General features: G+C 66.0%; 4 protein-coding genes across 4 annotated transcripts; all 4 read right to left on the bottom strand.

Moving 5' to 3' along the window:
• Nucleotides 1-3,929: 3,929 nt before the first annotated feature.
• Nucleotides 3,930-5,591, bottom strand: LCN10 (lipocalin 10). Its single transcript, XM_041004611.1, has 5 exons — nucleotides 5,493-5,591; nucleotides 4,834-4,973; nucleotides 4,489-4,559; nucleotides 4,295-4,402; nucleotides 3,930-4,084 (listed from the first exon to the last, which is right to left on the bottom strand). Exons 1-5 carry the CDS (start codon nucleotides 5,589-5,591, stop codon nucleotides 3,930-3,932), a joined length of 573 nt encoding a protein of 190 aa, XP_040860545.1.
• A 973-nt stretch (nucleotides 5,592-6,564) lies between these two features.
• Nucleotides 6,565-8,738, bottom strand: LCN6 (lipocalin 6). The gene is made up of 6 exons (XM_041004610.1): nucleotides 8,649-8,738; nucleotides 8,443-8,582; nucleotides 7,513-7,583; nucleotides 7,083-7,193; nucleotides 6,877-6,978; nucleotides 6,565-6,605 (listed from the first exon to the last, which is right to left on the bottom strand). The coding sequence occupies exons 1-6, from the start codon at nucleotides 8,736-8,738 to the stop codon at nucleotides 6,565-6,567; spliced, it is 555 nt and encodes a 184-aa protein (XP_040860544.1).
• Nucleotides 8,739-11,849: 3,111 nt separating this feature from the next.
• LOC121172543 (epididymal-specific lipocalin-5-like) lies at nucleotides 11,850-13,154 on the bottom strand. The gene is made up of 4 exons (XM_041004609.1): nucleotides 13,065-13,154; nucleotides 12,667-12,806; nucleotides 12,205-12,281; nucleotides 11,850-12,028 (listed from the first exon to the last, which is right to left on the bottom strand). The coding sequence occupies exons 1-4, from the start codon at nucleotides 13,152-13,154 to the stop codon at nucleotides 11,850-11,852; spliced, it is 486 nt and encodes a 161-aa protein (XP_040860543.1).
• A 2,370-nt stretch (nucleotides 13,155-15,524) lies between these two features.
• LCN8 (lipocalin 8) lies at nucleotides 15,525-17,513 on the bottom strand. The gene is made up of 6 exons (XM_041004603.1): nucleotides 17,421-17,513; nucleotides 17,102-17,232; nucleotides 16,830-16,900; nucleotides 16,523-16,627; nucleotides 15,672-15,761; nucleotides 15,525-15,580 (listed from the first exon to the last, which is right to left on the bottom strand). Exons 1-6 carry the CDS (start codon nucleotides 17,511-17,513, stop codon nucleotides 15,525-15,527), a joined length of 546 nt encoding a protein of 181 aa, XP_040860537.1.
• Nucleotides 17,514-19,039: the final 1,526 nt, after the last annotated feature.

Here is a 19,039-nt window from a genome sequence, read left to right as displayed (position 1 = left end):
AGCCGTCTCCACGCAGAATCCACGCAGCCTGCACAGACAGCCGACTGCTCTATTTGTTCCTTCATGGGGAAGCGGGTGTTTTTAAAGATACTTTTGTATTTTGTTTTTTATTTTTTTATTTCGACAATCTTTACATAGTTTTATTAAAGATAATTTTGTATTTTGTTTTTTATTTTTTTATTTCGACAATCTTTACATAGTTTTATTAAAGATAATTTTGTATTTTGTTTTTTATTTTTTTATTTCGACAATCTTTACATAGTTTTATTAAAGATAATTTTGTAAAATACTGCAATCGTCTGACTCTCAGAGCAGGCCGTCGTGCCGACCCTGCGGCCAGGCCGACCTCGCCGGCGGCATGCAGGTCAGCAACATGCCCCTGCTGTGTTTCTCTACAGCATGTCAAAGCAAATAATACAAAGGAAAAAACATGCAGATCGAAAGCAAAACACTTCAAGCACGAGGCCCCACTCTACCCCATAATCCGACAAGAATGAAACCTGTGCTTCTGCGTTAGTATCAACATCCTTTAGTTCCTCCAGCCAAAAGGTCCTGGGAGAGACAAGACAGATCCATTTTCTATGATTAAAAGACATTGCAAAAACAGGCCAACCTTTAAGGTTACCGTAACAGTTTCAGCTGTACTCCCCTTTTCATCAAGTTGGGGATACTTACCAAACCGTTTCTCAGAAGGCATGCTACGCGTCTGGCCCAGGTAAGTATTCGGGAACAGTGGGGGCTCAGTTGTACCCCTGTTGCGTTGATTCTTATGAACTGCTAAAGGCCCACTCACCAGGACGCAGAGACACCCGCCAGGCCTCGCCATGAGGCTGGGAGCTCCATCGGCCTTGCCAACAGGGGGGCCATTCACCCCAACCGCACCGCTGCCAGCAGAGCCCCCCTCGTGCTGCCCGCCCCACCCCCACAGGCTGCCAAGGCCCCCTCGTCTGAGCAGCTGTCAGCCGGCAGGCTCCGTACGGGCGCACCTTGCTCGGAGCCTGCGTCTGCCAAATGCATCCCACGGGAAGCCAGCCAGGGTCCTGCCTCTGAGGACCCTGCTGACTGTGGCCTGGGTGTGGGAAAGGGCAGAGCAGAGGTCCAGCTGTGCGTCTCGCCATCCACCGCCATGGGCAGGGCTCAGGCCTCAGGCGTGGGCACCTGCAGGGCAGAGAGGCGGGAGGCCGAGGCTCACGCACGTGCCAGGAGCTGGCCTCAGGAGTTGCCTTCCTCCCAGAGTCCTGGCCCCTGGTCAGACTGTGCGGCCAGCGGCTGCGGGAGTGGACGGGAGGAGAGGGGCTGCCGACCACAGGTGCCTGCTCCAGCCCGTGTGGGAGACCCCGGGGTTCCCGGGGCGCCTCACTGTCAGCTCCTGAACCTCCTCTGCCTGCCAGGACAGCAGACCTGTGAGCCTGCCCAGATCCCACCCGAAGCCCCCACGCGTCGGGCAGGTGCTGTGGCAGTCCCACCTCCTGGTTATACCGGAAGCCGAATGGGACTCACACAAACCGGGGCAGGCTGAGTCTGGGCAGCCGCCAGGACCGCGTGCTGGCTGCCCGTGCGGACAGTGGGATGGATGTGGGTGAGACCAAGGACGGTTCCGGGGAGGTGTGGACAGACAGCAGAGCCTGACCCTCAGCGCAGGCCTAGGCAGGGGCAAGCCGGGGCCTGCCCAGCTCGCCCCGGGCACAGCCCACCAAGCCGAGGGTGACTGAGCCGAGGGCGACTGCCAGTCTGTGCGCGGAGACCGCACGCCTTGCACAAGCGCGGCATGGCCGTGCACAAGCAGCCGCCTGGCTGGAGGGACTGCTCCTGGCCAGGGTGCCCCTCCCTCTCTGCTGGCCCCGCCCTGTCATTCTGGGTGACTGGCAGGGTGGCCACCCACATGGCCCAGGTGGGCGTGCTTGACACGGTCCCCTCCGCTCACCTGCCTGCACTGGGAGGTGAGCATTGCGCGTGCAAGCGCCTGCACGGCTACAGCACACTGCAGCAAGCTGCCCGCCTCTCATGGGCAGCGAGGTCCCCATACCCAGCCGGGTCCTCCGTACCCACAGGAAGAGCCTTGCTCACTGCCATGACAGGTGATATGGCCGAGGGGGCGGCCGGGCTGTGTGGGCCGGTAAGCAGTGAGGATGGCCAGGCTGTGCGGGTGGGCAGGCCCCAGGAGTGGCCAGGCTGTTCAGACAGGCTCCTCCCGCGGTGGCCAGGCGGCAGGCTGTGCCCCTCCCGCGGTGGCCAGGCTGTGCTGGCAGCCAGGATGGCCAGGGTCTTCACAGGAAGAGTGACTCCCCAGCTCACAATGAGGGTTGGTAGAACTGCCAAGCTGGGGATCACTGCCCCACCCCAGGCTGTGTGTCCAGCTCCCCGCCCTCTGCCCACTGTGTTCCAGGTGGCACTGTTGCAACAATGCGCCAGGGTCATTCCCAGCAGGCTCCGACCTGCACCCGTGGCTCACCTGTGTCTGCCCACACCTGGAACCTGGAGGGCAGGTGGATCCCTGGTGCATCCACCTTGCAGGTGGACCCAGGACACTGTGGGACTGGACTCCCAGGGCTGTGCTGGGCACCCCTGTACCCCACAGAAGACAAACAGAACTGCCAGGCAAGGAGTGCCCAGCACGTACCTGGACACCCACACCTGTGGCACACACCTGTGACACACCCACACCTGTGAGGTCGCCCAGCCAAGCTCCTGAGTAGCCCCATGTCAGCTGGCCCTGACCCAAGGCCCCTGCCTCCACCCAGGGTGCCCAGGCTCCATCTGGTCATCTCCCACCTGGTCCTGCTGGGGCTTGCCCCGCCCTGCCCACCCCTGCCTTTCTGTTAACCCTGCACCGAGCTCCCATGAGTCCATCCCGGCTAGCAGCTGCCCACTGGTCTCACTCTGATTTTAAGGGATTTAGCCTAATGGCCTAGTGGGTGGACAGAACGGGATGGACAGATCAGATCCTCTGGCTCCAAACGACCTCTGTGGCTGGGGCTGGACCAGGCGCCCAGGTCTCCCAGGTGGGCAGCAGAGGCCCAACTTGGGGACCCCTTTTCTCTGAACCCCAGAACCAGATGGGACTTAAAGCAGAGGGTAAACCCCTGAGGCCTCCCCCCGTCTTCCCCGAGTGCCACCGTCCCTCCATGCCCATGCCAGCCACTGCCATGCCCCCTACCCCTCTGGCTCTCCTCACTGCCCACATCACTGACCCCTCTGGTCTCCCAGACCCCCTCCCTCAGCTACCGAGGTCACCTCCACCCCACTCCCCGCCGCCTCGGCCGTGCAGTGCCAGGCCTCAGGAGTTCTTGGAGTCCCAGGGCACAAAGGGAAGGGGGAGCGTAGGCCTCGGGCCTGTGGTTGGTCCCAGGTAATCGTGATTGGTGCTGGGTGACCCCATGATATGACTGACACTGGATGACCCCGTGACTGGCTCTGGCCTCTCCTGATGTAGAAGGTTCTAGAACATGCTTGCCCATTTTGCTCCGACCGAGGCATGGCAGTTCTGTGAGGGCCAAGTGAGGGCAGGGGCAGCAGACATGCAGCAGAGTCTGTGGTGCACCAACCCGCGTCTATTTCACGCTGACCCCGAGGGCACCTCGGTCCCCTCCCCACACAGAGCCACCGCCCACAGGCAGGGCCACCAGGGAGCGGGGGACAGCACTCGTGGGTCTGAGCCAGAGGGAGCTCCTTCACAGCACGGCATGGGCACAGGAGGCTGTGGGCAGGGCATGGGCATGAGAAGGGAGGCAGGTTCAGTGCCTGGGGTCCCTGGCCCTGCCAAGCCCCGCCCTGGGTGCCCCTCCTGGCCCTGGGTGCCCCTCTCCCGGGACGGACGACTTCAGGGCCAGAGCGCCAGGCTGTGGCTCTCAGCCCTGCCGCCCTGCCAGCCCTTACCCCGGCCCTGCCAAGCCCCACCCTGGGTACCCCTCTCCAGGGGTGGGACGACTTCAGGGCCAGAGCGCCAGGCTAAGGCTCCCAGCCCTGCCGCCCTGTCGGCCCTCACCATCTTTCTGCAGTAAGGTGGAGGACTTGGAAAGCCCCAGGATGTCCGAGATGGTCAGGAACTGCTTCAGGGTCCAGAAGCTGGACAGCAGCCGCCGGCCTGCCAAGGGGACAGTCACTCCAGACACAAGGCCGGCCTGCTGCCACCAGCCAAGCTAGCCTGCCTGCCAGGCCCGGCCCGGAGCAGGGCACCTCCCAGGGACCCGGTGGTTCTCTGCCAGCCTGCACCCCTGAGCTCACCCACCTGCTCCAGTGACACCAGCCCCGCCCCACCCCTGCTGACCCCAACGACCCCAACCCAGGCACTCACTGAGCAGCAGTAGGCTCTTGTAGGTGCGGCTGCCGCGGCCCAGGCGCAGCTGGACAAGGCCCTGCTCGTAGTCGGTGAACAGCACATGCAAGCCCTTGACCCCCTTCACTGCAAGAGAGCCCAGGCCGGCCCTGCTCGCCCTCACGGGGACTCAGGCCAGCGGCAAGCCCCACCCCCTCGGCCACCGCACGCACAGCTGTTCCGGAACACAGCCTTCTTCCTGTCCTTCTTCAGGGTCACCTCCCAGGCCTGGCAGCCCAGCGACCTGGCAACGGGGCAGATGCCAGCTGGAGCCCAGGGCTGCAACGGCCGCCCCTGCTCCCAAGGGGTGAGGTCAGTCCTGCTGTTCTGGAATGTTCCACCTGGGACCACGGCCTCCGGCCAAGGGCAAGTGTCCCCACGCCCACTGCCCGCTGGGTACCTCTGGGGTTTCTCCTCCCCACCCCCACCCCACGGACCCTTTGGGCCAAAGGAACCAAGTGGCAGGCCAGTCCTGCTGGAACTAGCCGCAGAAGGGGCCCCAGCGGCCCCTGGCCCACCTGCTCAGGGCAAGCGTCATCTTTAGTTGATCCCGCTGGCACACCGCCAGCACCAGGGCCCCCAGCTTCGTGTGCTCCTTGACCGGCATGAGCCCCTGGGTGTCAGTGGCAATGGCCAGAATATACCAGAACCCTGAGAACTGAAGGGGAGGGGTCACCAGAGGGTGCAGTCAGGGGTGCCTCTCAGTGCTGTCCTGTGGGGCCCCTCTCCTCCCAGCTCCAGTATCAGCTCGCTCTCCCCGCCTCTCCCTGCCTCCCCCGCTCTCCCCGCCTCCCCCTGCCTCCCCCGCTCTCCCTGCCTCCCCCTGCCCTTCCTGCCTCCCCCTGCCCTCCCTGCCTCCCCCTGCCTCCCCCGCTCTCCCTGCCTCCCCCTGCCCTTCCTGCCTCCCCCTGCCCTCCCTGCCTCCCCCTGCCTCTCCCTCCCCTCTCTGCCTCCCCCGCTCTCCCTGCCTCCCCCTGCCCTTCCTGCCTCCCCCTGCCCTCCCTGCCTCCCCCTGCCTCCCCCTGCCTCCCCCTGCCTCCCCCGCTCTCCCTGCCTCCGCCCCCCACTTCCTTCTCCATCACCTCCTCCCTCCCTATCTTCCTCCTACTTGGCAGCTCTGAGCTGCTCTGGGGAGCCCTAGCCGCTGCCTCCTGCTTCAAGTGGCGCTGAGCCTCACCTTGTCCCAGTTGATGCTATGGGACTCTCGGGGAGTGTCCTCCTGCGGCTGGCAGCCCACAGCCAGGACGAGGAGCAGCGCTGGCAGCCCCAGCCACATCCTCCTCCTCCTCCTGAGGCAGTGCAGCAACTGAGGCTCTGCCAGACCCGCCAGCTGTGGGTGAATGGCCCCCAACCGCCAAAGGGGCAGGGCAGGGCAGTGGGCAGGGCTTGGGTTGCACCACGCCTCCGGCACTGGGCCCTGCCTTGGTGGCCTCCACAGGGCCCCTGAGGTGGGCGCCCTCACAGACACCTCATGCCCCCAGCGTCCCAGCCCGAGGTTGGCACTTGTCCCAGGACAGTCCTGGGCCCTCCTACCCAGCAGCGGCCACCTGACCCCCAGAAGACCCCAGGTGGGCACAGGTGAGAGCATGAGGCATGGCTGTGGGACACGGACCCTGGCAGCCTTCTCGAGGCCAGGCGTCCCACACCAGTGCACAGGCCCCACGCCCCCACACCTGCCAGAACCCACGACCATAGCCACCGATGCCAGCCTCTGGGCTCCTACTCCCCTCAGCCAAGCCCAGGGAATGCTGGGGCTGGACTGGGGCAGGCCACCTAGGGTGGGCTGAGGCAGGCCCAGCCTGTCCTCCCCCAGCAACCCAGCCAAGGGTCGGGTTGGCCACCTGTGCCAGCTCCTCCCCCACGCGGTGCCCGCACAAGCCCTGCTCCAGATACAGCCCAGATTGACCAGCCTGCAGCTGCCCGTGCCATGTCAGGGCCAGGGACCCAGCAGCCCCGGGCACTGAGGGCTCCAGTCCTCGAGCTGACCCGTTCCCCAGGCTGCCCAGCGTCTGCCCACCAGTCTCGAGGCATCAGCTGCGTCTGCTTGTGGAATTGCTTTATTCCGGTGTCAGGGAAAGCCCCAGAGCAGGGCAGGGCCTGGCAAGCTCTCCGGGACACCGTGGCGCTGACCCCTCACTGCAAACAGAGAACACGCTAGGGGCCCAGCTCGGCCCCACACCCACCCTCCCCTGCACCTGGACCACAGGCTTAGACCAGGTACACCCAGGGCCCACCCCGGGCAAGCCAGCTCAGCAGGGGCCTACCTGGAGAAGCTTCTGGGCACAGGTGACTGTGAAGGAGGAAGGGCAGCCGTGAGAACAGGCCCTTGCTGCTGCCCACCCCCCAGGACAGGCCCCACAGCTGTGCCACCCAGGATAGGCCCCACAGCTGCCCACCCCCCAGGACAGGCCCTCACAGCTGTTCCACCCAGGATAGGCCCCACAGCTGCCCACCCCCCAGGACAGGCCCTCACAGCTGTTCCACCCAGGATAGGCCCCACAGTGACCCCCCAGGACTGGCCCCACAGCTGCCCACCCACCCTGGTCTTGGCGGCCACCCACCATCCTTCTGCAGCTGAGCCTGCTGCTGGGCCAGGAAACCCAGGCCGTTGCTCCACTTGCTGAAGAGCCGCAGGGCCTCGTGGCTGGCCGTCTCCGTGCGACCTGCAGGGGCGCAGCCCTGGGCGCCTGGGCCTCCCCCACCCCTGGTTGGGGCAGGGTGGTCCCTGAGCCCCCTCCCCAGCCCGCCAGGACACTGTCCCACTCACTGTACAGCTCCACCGTGTTGAAGGCCTCGTCCCCGAACTCCAGCTGGGTGAAGACCACTGCGAAGTCTCGGAAATTGGTGCCTAGCACACGATACTCCAACACGCCATGGGCTGCCACGTACACGCCCCACGGGGCTGCTGGCACCAGCCTTCGGCACGGGATCCCCACCGTGGGCCTAGAGCCCCAAACCCCACCTATAACCTTGCCTCACGAACACACAGGTGCCTGTGCTGGGCCCGGCCCTGACCCCGAGAGGCGATGGCCCCTGGCACGGTGCCAGCACCTGCAGGGGCCTGGGCACCCAGCTCGCCCACCGTGGAGCCTTTCACCTCTGACCTCTCCCTGAAAGGGCCACGCACAGGCCTCTGGGCCAGAGCCAGCTGCCCCAGCCCTGTGACAGGTAACGGTCCCTGAAGCCAAGGTACTCACAGGGGTTCTCAAAGACCCAGCCCGATGTCTGCCTCACCAGCTCCATGTCCTGTCGGGAGCAGCCATCCAGCCTGGCCGGGAGGGGTGCGGCTGTGAGCACGAGGGCAGGGCGGCCCAGCCTGGCCAAGCTTCCTCCCAGGCCCAGCCAGAGCCACGGGCCACAGTCAGGCACGCGAGAGTCAGGGCCGGGCAGTGGCCGCAGAAGCCACCACAGGCCGGTGTCCCTCGGTGGTCAGTCCCAGGCGTGGGTAAGCCTGAGCAAGCACAGCATGTTCCAGAAAAGGGGTGACTTCCAGGCAGGAGGCCACCACAGCTCGGGGCTGCCAGAGCCCAGCCCTGAGAGGGCAGCGTGGGCTCTGTGGGGTTAACCTCCATCTGCGGCGCTGGCATCCCACGTGGGCACAGAGCCAAGTCACAGATGCCCAACTTCCCATCCAGCTCCTACTCATGGTCTAGGGAAGCAGTGGAGGACAGCCCAGGGTTTGGTTCCCTGCGCCCACATGGGAGACCAGAAGCAGCTCCTGGCTCCTGGCCCAGGCCTGGCCATGGCAGCCATCTGGGCAGTGAACTAGTGGATGCAGGGTCTTTGTGTCTCTCCTTTTGTCTCTTTAACTCTTTCAAATAAATACACACTGTGGACCACTCAGGACGTTGCTGAGTGTCGGAGTGGGGGCAGGGTCCCGTGGATAACATGGACCTGAGCTACAGGCTGGAGAGGGTCATGGAGCCGAGGATGGGGCCATGGGGGGCCAAGGACAGGGGAGGGAGCCACCGGGGGTCCAAGCAAAGGGGAGTGGGGGAAGCCACGGAGGGGTCAAGGATGGGTGAGCAGCGGCTGGGGCTGCTTTGAGGGGTGCCCTGGATGCAGCACCCCAGCTCTGGTCCTGCCACCTGCAGCAGGCCAGGCTGCCGGCCACCCGTCCAGCTCACCTGTGCCGGGATGCCTGCAGGCGCAGCCGGTTGCCCGGGGTGAGTGTCACCAGGACGCCCTCAATGCCTTTCACATCCTTCTCCAAGGCGAAGTCCTTCTCCCGCGAGGCCACGGCCAGGACGTACCAGGGCCCCAGGAGCTGCGTGGGCAGCAGTCAGCACCTGCAGCCTCCCAGCCCCCGCCCCCACCCCACAGGAGGCTTTACCTGTGTGGGGTCCAGCCTGCCCAGCCACAGCGCCGGCACCCTGGGCATGGGCGCTAAAGTGAGCAGGGCCATGAGCAGGGTGGCTCTCATCTTCCCAGGGTCTACCGGCATGCCCCTCAGCCCTGCGCACCAGCCACAGCCTGGGGCCCTTATCAACAGCGCAGCCTGGCCACAGCAAGGCAGCCCGTCGACCCCCGGGCCGGCCTGGGACGCCACCCAGCGGCTTCCAGGAGCCCCACCTCCCCTCCCGCCCGCTGCCCCCGGAGGATGTCCCAGGAGCACGGTGAGGCTGACCACCCACCAACCCCAGGCCCGCTGGGAGGCCGGGACCAGAGAGCGCGGGACATGCCAGCCAGACGGGGGGACCTTCCGGGAGCTGTGGTTTCACAGGCATGCGCTCCGGTCATCACGAAGAACACCAAGTCCCAGACGTCCACCCTAGAGGGCTCTGCCCCCACGCTGCCCCGCGCCCACGGCCTCTGCTCGCTGACCCCAACCACCCCATCCCCACGGCTGCCCCGCGCCCACGGCCTCTGCTCGCTGACCCCAACCACCCCATCCCCACGCTGCCCCGCACCCACAACCCACCATCCATGCCTGCGTCCCCGGGGCCCAAGTGCCCACAGCGGCCTGGGCTTCCCTCACCCCAGCGAGGTGGCCCGAGGCCCCTGGTCCCTGGAGCCTGCCCAGAAAAGGGGCATTGCCTGGGGAGCCCCAAGCAGAGCTGCCCACAGGCGTCACTGCCCTCCCCGGGCCGTGTCTATGGAGGGGGCACTCAGGTGGGCTGAGGATGTAGCTGGGGAGGGCAGCAGGCCCCACACGCGACACCACGGGACAGCAGGAAGGCCATCTGATGAGGTTCCCCAGGACACAGGGTGTGGCTAAGAGCAGGGTCCCTGAGGGGGGCGGCAGAAGGCAGAGGGCCAGGGGGATGGCAGTGGGCAGGGGCCAGGGGGATGGCAGTGGGCAGGGGCCTGAGGGGTGGCAGTGGGCAGGGGCCAGGGGGATGGCAGTGTGCAGGAGCCTGGGGGCGGCAGTGGGCTGGGGCCTGGGGGGCGGCAGTGGTCCAGGCCAGACAGGGGAGGTATGAGGATTGCAGCTTGGGTCCTAGCGGGCTTCTGGCTTCACCAAGGCCTGACTGGCAGCCTGTCCACTGGGTGACCTCGCCCTGTCTCTGCTCTCATGGTTCATGGGGACACGGCCAGGGAAGGAGGGTCACCCAAGGAGTGTCCACAAATGGTGGCCGCTGTGGCCTGCAGGTGATCTCGCGTTTGCGTCGTTAGACTCGGGGAGAGTCCAGCCCCGTGCAGGGGAGCCGCACCGTCATTGGCAAAACAAGTCAAACGCAGAGGCTGCAATAAGCATGAGGATTTTATTGAGCATTCGCGAATGGGCAACAGAGTCTCTGGAGGCACCCAGGACTCTGCGCGCCCCAAGCAGGTTAAAGCACCTTTGTAAAGGACAAAACCTCAAACTTTGCATAACGACTGGCATTTTTTAATTGTTGTCGGTCTGCATTCCTCGTCTTAGGACTAGGTGACCCGGTACTTTCTCACACTTCTTATCTCTCTGTAACTGTCTCACTTTCTTATTTTTTATATTCTTGCATCGGCCTTGCTTCCTTATCTTCTCCATTCCTGCAGCTGCCTTGTTCATGTCTGGGAAACTGAAACTTTACTTGTTTCATGAAATGACTTCTCTATACTTACTCTAACGCGGCTCTACTCTTGCTCAGCAGAAAGCGATACACAGAAGCAGAATCAAGCGGTTATTCTAAACTCTTACAGCGCCGCATCTGATTTGTACACACAGAATAAGACAGACTCAGGGCCAGGCTCTGGGCTCTGCGCCACAAACCAGCACGGTCCTCTGCGTGTTCCTTATTCCACTTCCGTGTTCCTCCTGTCCACGACCCTCAGCCTCGCACCTCACGTGCCGCCACACAGCCGGGAGGCAAAGCACGGGGCACCAGGGGCCGGTCAGTCTGCACGGTGGGCAAGCTGCTCCCCATGGCACGCCTGCCCTCGGGCAGTGTCCACCCTGGCCCAGCCGGGAAGTGGCCAGGACTGGGGGTTCCCCAGGAGGGGCGCCCAGCAGCCCAGCCACACTCCAACACTTGTGTGAGCTAGGGCCAGGCACTCTGGGGTCTCCCCTTGCCCCTAATGCTTGCGGGGCCTGGGCACGGACCCCCACACCTGTACCCCTCAAGTGCTACTTTCATTGACCCCCACACCTGTAGGCCACCACACCCCTCAAAAAGACACTCAGGGGGAGGGTTTGCCATTCAGGTTTATTCAGAGCAGATGAGGTCCAGTGAGGGCAGGAAGAGGCCGGGCCAGAGGCTGTGAGCACTGCGGGCTGGGGAGGAGGCGGGCGGGCAGGGCTGAGGCTGGAGGGCCTGTGGGAACTGAGCAGGGCTGGGGCGGGGAGTGACCTGGGGGGCCAGGCAGGGCTGGGGCGGGGAGGGCCTGTGGGGGCGGGCAGGGCTGAGGCAGGGAGGACCTGTGCGGCCGGGCAGGGCTGAAGCTGGAGAACCTGAGGGACCTGGGGGGCCAGGCAGGGCTGGGGCAGGGAGGACCTGGGGGGCCGGGCAGGGCTGGGGCAGGGAGGACCTGGGGGGCCGGGCAGGGCTGAGGCTGGAGGACCTGTGGGGGCCGGGCAGGGCTGGGGCCAGGGGCAGGGCCTACTGCCTCAGTTTCCCTGTCTGCATACAGCACAGCCTCTGGGGAGCACGGGGAGTGTGGCCACCCTGGACCCGAGTCCCCGTCCGACAGGGACACTGGCCAGAACGCCCAGGATGGCGGAGTGGCACTCACGGCACCATTCTTGAACAGGTCCCTAGGAAGGAACACAAAGTGAGGGCGGGGCCGGGTGGTGGGTGTGGTCAGGGGCGGGGCCAGGCAGGGCGGGCCTGATGATGGGCAGGGTATGTGGGCGGGGGGCCATGTGGGCGTGGTCAGGCCTGTGGCAAGGCTTTGTGGGCGGGCCTGGGGCGGGGGCTCGGTGGGCGGGGCCTGGGGCGGGGTTCAGTGGGCGGGGCCTGGGGCTCGGTGGGCGGGGCCTGGGGCGGGGCGGGGCGGGGCTACTGACGGTCCAGGTCGTCAGGGAACTGCAGCTCCTGCTCCTGCTCGCCGAAGCCGCGTTCCTGGGCCACTTGGCGGAACTTGTCCCAGATCTCTTTGTTTGGCTCCAGTCTGTGACCTAGGAGCAGGGGCTGAGCTGGGCCTGCCCGAGGAGGGTCCAGCCCCCGCTCCACCCCGGGGGCAGGGGCTTACTGTATAGCTTCAGGATCCGCTGGGCGCGCCCTTCCACGGAGGAGGACATTTCCAGGATGGTGAAGGTGACATAATCCGTGGCCACCACTTCCACATCCTTGCTTCCTGGGAGGCGGTGGGTGCTGAGCGCACGGCTCCCCAGGCTGGGGGCTGCACTCCAGGACACCCCGTCTTACGCAGGCCTGCCCATGGAACCCACCCACACACTGCCCCCTGGGCACCCAGCCCCGCGGGATGGTGGTGAGCGGTGGGCAGGACGGGTCCCCACGGCTGGGCCTTACCAGACTCTGCCATGATCTTGAACTTGCGTGGAGTGTCCCCCTGCGAGACCTGCTCCTTAATCGACACACAGCGGTTTCTGCAAGGACAGTGAGGTGCCACACCTCCCGCAGGGAGCGGCCCAGGCTGGGGGCACCCCTAGACAGACGCCAGGCCAGGCCGGCCCAGCCCGGGAGGAACCCAGACACGCCCTGGCCATGCACGGACACCTCCCTGTGGCCCAGAGCTGGACTCGGCCTCCAGGGTTGCTCAAGGGCAGCCAGCCCCCAGGCCTGGTATGATTGGTTACCCAGCCGGAAGGCGGGACACAGCCACCCTGGACCTGAGGCCGGGGCAAATGGCCTTCATGGCTGAAGGCTGGGGACACTGGGGCTTCCCCAGGCCCACCCCTCACGCTCACAGCCGGCGTGGGGCAGGGGTGGCTGCTGGCCAGGGTGGGCCCACTCTCGGCCAGCTGAACTCACTGAAAGTAGGAGGTGGTGAGGCTCAACTGGCCGTTCTCCAAGTTAATGAACACGGCGCTCACAGGCCGCCCGGGGCTCAGGGCCTGGCACTTGCTGGCAGGATCGGTGGCACAGGCGATCTCATACCATACACCTATAAGCTGGAGGGGGCAGCAGGCTGCTCAGGGGCCCCAGGATGCCAGCAGGGCCGCCTCCCCTACCCAGGGCACCTTGGCACCTCACACTGCCCCCACAGCCCAGGGCCCCTCTACATGGCCAGGGCAGCCCCCCATACCACCATGCCCACCCAGGGAGGGCTACCTTGGCGCCTCACGCTGCCTCTCCCCCACCCCCACAGCCCAGGGCCCCTCTGCATGGCCTGGGGCAGCCCCCACACCACCGAGCCCACCCAGGGCTACCTTGGCGATGTCCAGACTCTCGAGCTCCGGGCCCTGGGCCTCGATGACCACCGTCCCCAGACACAGCCCTAGCAGAGCCAGCAGCGCCATGCCCCCCATGTCCTTAGAGTACAGAGGGCTGTAGCCTGGGCACTGGCCCCAAGCCTTATATGTGTGGCGTGGGCACCGGCCAAGGCATGGCCAGCCCCTACATCTGAGCAACACGTCTCAGACCAGTGGGCAGCTCACCCACCTGCCAGCCAAATGGAGCCCCAGGGCACTGCCTGCGGCCATCTGTGCACCTGCTGCTCTCCCCCGAGCTGCCCCACAGGTTTGGGAAATGGCAGGGGCCCAGGTACAGGGCCTGGTGCACACCTCGGCCCCCCGGCAGGTCCCATGCTCTGAGGGCCTGCCAGGGGCAGGGGCACAGGTGCCCCAGCCTGAGGGAGGCCCGGCACCCTGAGCACAGGGGGGAGAGAGCCAAGCCAGCAGGTCCTCAGCCCACCCCCTCCGAGCTAGGGGAGGTCTCCACAGCCAGCCAGTGCCCACCCAGGGCGGCTGGTGGGGACACTCTCCCTCCTGTCCTCCTGACCACCGCTGTGGGTGGGTGACCCTGCAGAGAGTACCAGGAGGGCGGGGAGCAGCCAGCGAACACACAAGACGGGCCGCGTGGGGAAACAGGGCCACCAGGCCAGCTCTCACAGTCCCCTGCCGTGTAGCCTTGCCCGCGAGCCAGGACATCAGGTCAGAACTTGTGCTGGTCAGTGGAGTCGACAGGGCCAAGTGGACAGCAGGCGTGGCTCAGCAGGCAGACCCCTACTCAGGATACCCATGTCCCACGTCACAGTCCCGGTAATTCTGCTTCCAGGCTAACTCCTGGCAGGCAGCTGACCGTTTGGGCCCCTGGCCCCCCACCCCACCCACCACAGCTCCCGGATCCCACAGCCTGGCCCAGCCTGAGTGCTGTGGGCATTCGGGGAGCGAACCCGTGGAAGGCAGATCTCTCTCCCTCTCTCTCTCCCACCCTCCCTCTCTCTCTCACACACACAGCCCTGCCAGGCGCTGCTCCTTGTCCTGCCCCACAGGTGTCCGTGGACGGGAACCAGAGCTGGAGGGACTGTGTGGCTGGTCAGTCCCACATGGGGTTGACAGGCAGTCTGTTACATCGGGGTGCCTCTCTTGTGTGCCCCACCACCCCAGACTGCAGTGGGGCTGCTGGCCTCATAGACTGACACCCCCACCCTCTGCCCCACCCCCCAAAAAAGACACTCAGGGGAATGGTTTGCCATTCAGGTTTATTCAGAGCAGGTGAGGTCCAGTGAGGGCGGGAAGAGGCCAGGCCAGAGGCTGTGAGCACTGCGGGCTGGGGTGCCCTCCCCTAAATCAGCTCCTGCACACAGAAAACGGGTCTGCGGGGGCCAGGCAGGCCTGAGGCAGGGAGGGCCCTGAGGGGCCAGGCAGGGCTGAGGCGGGGAGGAGCCTGTAGGGTGCTGGGCAGGGCTGAGGCGGGGAGGGGCCTGTAGGGTGCTGGGCAGGGCTGAGGCGGGGAGGGGCTGTAGGGTGCTGGGCAGGGCTGAGGCGGGGAGGGGCCTGTAGGGTGCTGGGCAGGGCTGAGGCAGGGAGGGGCTGTAGGGTGCTGGGCAGGGCTGAGGCGGGGAGGGGCCTGTAGGGTGCTGGGCAGGGCTGAGGCGGGGAGGGGCCTGTAGGGTGCTGGGCAGGGCTGAGGCGGGGAGGGGCTGTAGGGTGCTGGGCAGGGCTGAGGCGGGGAGGGGCCTGTAGGGTGCTGGGCAGGGCTGAGGCGGGGAGGGGCTGTAGGGTGCTGGGCAGGGCTGAGGCGGGGAGGGGCTGTAGGGTGCTGGGCAGGGCTGAGGCGGGGAGGGGCCTGTAGGGTGCTGGACAGGGCTGAGGCAGGGAGGGGCCTGTGGGGCACCAGGCAGGGCTGAGGTGGGGAGGGGCCTGTGGGGGCCAGGCAGGCCTGAGGCGGGGAGGGGCCTGTAGGGTACTGGGCAGGGCTGAGGCGGGGAGGGGCCTGTAGGGTGCTGGGCAGGGCTGAGGTGGGGAGGGGCCTGTAGGGTGCTTGACAGGGTTGAGGTGGGAGGGGCCTGTGGGGACTGGGCAGAGCTGAGGTGTGGAGGGGCCTGTGGGGGCCAGGCAGGTCTGAGGCGGGGAGGGGCCTGTGGGGGCCAGGCAGGGCTGAGGCGGGGAGGGGCCATTCCTGCTGCCTCAGTTTCCTATCTGTATGTGGGACAACCTCTGGGGATGGGGAGCCCCCAAAACAGAGCCCACAGGGCCTGCCCTCCTCAACAGGACCTGCTAGACAGTAAGGTGAAACAGGGCCCCAGGGACCCATCTCCTAATTCTGTGTGGGGTCAGCGCCCCACAGGCTCCGGCTTCTGTCCAGGCCAAGCAGATGTGCCCCTGCCCATCAATGCTACCAGGTGCCCTGGCCTGAGGGCTGGACGCCCTGCACCCTGTCCCAGCTCACAGTGGCCCAGCCAGGCCGGGGCTCACCTTCTTCAGCATCCTGGCACACTTCCCTGGGGAACAGACACAGGAGATGAGGTGCAGATGGCCAGGGGACCCCACCCAGGCCCGGCCTGGCTGCCCACCCAAGGCCCTGTGGCTCACCCTGCCGGGGAAACAGGTAGAGGCCAGTGTGTGTGGTCAACTCCCGAAACCGCCACAAGCCAGCCATGTCCTCGCTCTCCAGGTTGCGAGCTGCAGGGACAGTAAGCTGCATGTGGTGGGTAGGGCGGGCAGGGTCCCCCTGGGTGGGAGTAGGACAGCCAGGGCAGCCAGGGTCCCCCCAGGTGGAGGCAGGGCAGGCAGGGTCCCCTCCCCCCGGGTCGGGGCAGGGCGGGCAGGGTCCCCCGGGGGGGAGTAGGGCAGCCAGGGTGGGCAGGGTCCCCCTGGGTGGGGGCAGGGCAGCCAGGGTCCCTCCCCCGGTCGGGGCAGGGCGGGCAGGGTCCCCCTGGGTGGGGGCAGGGCAGGCAGGGCGGGCAGGGTCCCCCTTGGTGGGCGCAGGACAGGCAGGGCGGGCAGGGTCCCCCTGGGTGGGGGTAGGGCGGGCAGGGCGGGCAGGGTCCCACTGGGTGGGCGCAGGGCGGGCAGGGCGGGCAGGGTCCCCCTGGGTGGGCGCAGGGTGGGCAGGGTCCCCCTGGGTGGGCGCAGGGCAGGCAGGGCGGGCAGGGTCCCCCTGGGTGGGCGCAGGGCAGGCAGGGCGGGCAGGGCGGGCAGGGTCCCCCTGGGTGGGCGCAGGGCGGGCAGGGCAGGCAGGGCAGGCAGGGCGGGCAGGGTCCCCCTGGGTGGGCGCAGGGTGGGCAGGGTCCCCCTGGGTGGGCGCAGGGCAGGCAGGGCGGGCAGGGTCCCCCTGGGTGGGCGCAGGGCGGGCTGGGCTGGCAGGGTGGGCAGGGTCCCCCTGGGTGGGCGCAGGGCAGGCAGGGCGGGCAGGGTCCCCCCTGGGTGCCAGCGGAGCTTACTCAGGTACTTGATCACGGAGAAGTCCCGCCCCTGCCACAGCATGGACACCCGCAGGATGGCATAGCCCTCATAGTCTGTGTCCAGCACCCAGATCTCCCTGTGGCCTTGAGAGCCAGCGGGGTGGGGTGGGAGCTGGAGGGGGGCCTTCTGCACTCCAGGGACTCCCCCACCCCGGGACCCCCAGAGCCTAGACCCTGGGATGAGGACCCGTGTGGTAGGGGGCGGGGAGCAAGAGGGCAGAACCACCAGTGCAGCGGCACCAGGGGGCATGTGGGCTGGGAGGGCGTGGGGCACGTGGACACTCACCAGGAAACATGAACTTCCCCACCACGTCGGTCTCCAAGCCCAGAGCTGTGTCCACCTTGCAGCTCCCTGAGCTGAGAGGCGGCAGAGGACCCCTGCTTTCTGCTGCTCCATCTCCCCACCCCTACGCGGGGCAGGACGGGGCTGCCCAGCCTGTCCCCAACACCGAGCTGCCTGCCCACCCTAAGGTCCTCCCACATGTGGGCTGATGGGCTCTGTGCTGGCCTTGGAGAGCAACGCCCCTGGCCTGTCCCCGTGGGACCCTGGGCCCTCACTTGTTGTATGCGGCTTCCACGACCAGGCTGCTACCGTTAAAGGCAAGCAGCAGGCCCTCCACCCGGTTCGGAGCGTTCAGCGCCAGGCTGTGGTTGGAGGCCACTCCAGCTTCCCGCCAGAAGCCGGCCATCTGGAGAGAGGAGCGGAGCCGTCCCCAGCCCCCGGGACTGGCAGAGACCCCAGGAGGAGCCATCCCCAGCCCCCGGACTGGCGGAGACCTGCCTACCCCATCCCCGCCTGAGGGCACCCACACACGGGGAGGCCTCTGCCCCCAACGCCCTCAGGCCCCTCCCGCCCCAGCCCCAAGCCAGCCTTCACCTTCTGCTGGTCCAGGACCACCATGACTGGTTCCACCTGCAGCCGGGACACAGTGAGAATGCCCAGGAGGGCACCCAGCAGCCCAGCCTCCATGTTGGGTGGGGCGGGCAGCTCGCGGTCTGCACTTATACCTGGAGGCGGCCAGCCTTGTGCGGTCACGCAGAGCGCCGTGGGGCTGGCCTGGCTGCTGGCAAGCCAGCATCCGTCCACGGACACCCACACCCAGCGTAGGCCTCTGGGCCAGCTGGCAGCCTCAACTGCATCCTCCCAGGCCAGCAGCCCTTCCTTGTAGGACACCTGCCCCGTGGCCTCCTTCCGCACTGGGCCCGGGGCACCTGCCTGACCCCAGCCCCCTACTCCCCCAAACTTGGGGCAGCACCCAGGAGGGCTGCATGACCCTTGGGCCCCCAGAAGAGATTAGGCGAAGGGGATGAAGGTTGCTCGGCTCTTCCGGTCACCAGCCCTGGCCTCCTGAGGGTCCCCATTTACAGCGGTGACGGCTGAGCCGGGACCTGGGGGCTGGGGAGGACCCAGGGCTCAGCGATCAGGGCTCAGCATGCCCCTGCAGGTGTTGCCACCCAGCCGGGAGGCCCGGCTGCCATCCCAGCTCCCTGCCAACTCAGACACGGGAGGCAGCAGGCAAGTGCCTGGGCTCCCTCCGGGCTGGTGGCAGAGCGGGCCGGGGGCTCCCAGCTCCCGCCCGGCCCAGCTCCAGCAGTCACAGTCTGCGGACAGGAGCTGCTTGTCTGTCTCTTGGGTATTTTTCTTCACTGTTACACCAAGAGGTGTCCTGCCCAGACTTTGTGTCCAGAGCCCAAGCCCGGCCAGTCACTGGCTCCTCCGGACAGCAGCGCAAGCGTCGGGCCAGAGCTGGGCTTCTGTGTTAACATGTTTATTGGAAAGACAAAGCAACAGAATTTCCACCTGCTGGTTCCATCCCTAAATGACTGCGATGGCTGAGGCTGGGCCAGAGCCAGGACCCCATCCGGATCTCCCACATGGGTGCTGGGGCCCAAGCACTTGGCCATCCTCGACTGGACGGCCCAGCAGGGAGCTGGATGGGAAGTGGAGCAGCCAGGATTAGAACCGGCGCCCACATGGGATGGGAGCAGGTCTCACTGTGCACACCCCCCCCCCCCACTGGGAAATCTTAAAACAGACCATTTTTATTTCGAGACCAATTTACTTGTGACACAAAATGATGACAATGATGATAATAGTGATAATAATAATTAATTAAGACCCTGGCATTTTGGCATAGTAGGCAGAGCTGCCACCTGTAGCAACAGCATCCCATATGGGTGCAAGTTCGAGTCCCGACTGCTCCACTTCCAATCCACCTGCCTGCTTATGCCCTGTCCCCACACACAACAGCCAGAAGCAGCCCTGGTTCTGGGCAGCCCTGCCAGGCTGTGCAGCCTCCTGGCGCACTGGGCAGTCAGTTCTGAACGCCAAGCTGTGGCAGCTGCTTGTTGGCAGGAAGGAAGCGCTGGGTGGGCTTGGCTCCAGGGGTGGCGAGGCCTTAGCTCCCTAATGCTGCTTTTCAAATTCAACAGATAAGTCCCTTTAAAAACAGACTCACCCTCTGAAAATGAGCTGAAAATAAACACCTGCCTGCC

The sequence above is a fragment of the Ochotona curzoniae genome, unplaced genomic scaffold, assembly GCF_017591425.1.
Source record: "Ochotona curzoniae isolate NIBS_2020 unplaced genomic scaffold, NIBS_Ocur_1.0 scaffold_3208, whole genome shotgun sequence".
NCBI lineage: Eukaryota > Metazoa > Chordata > Mammalia > Lagomorpha > Ochotonidae > Ochotona > Ochotona curzoniae.
The sequence above is the reverse complement of the archived record's forward strand: the minus strand, read 5'-3'. Positions and strand labels throughout refer to the sequence as shown.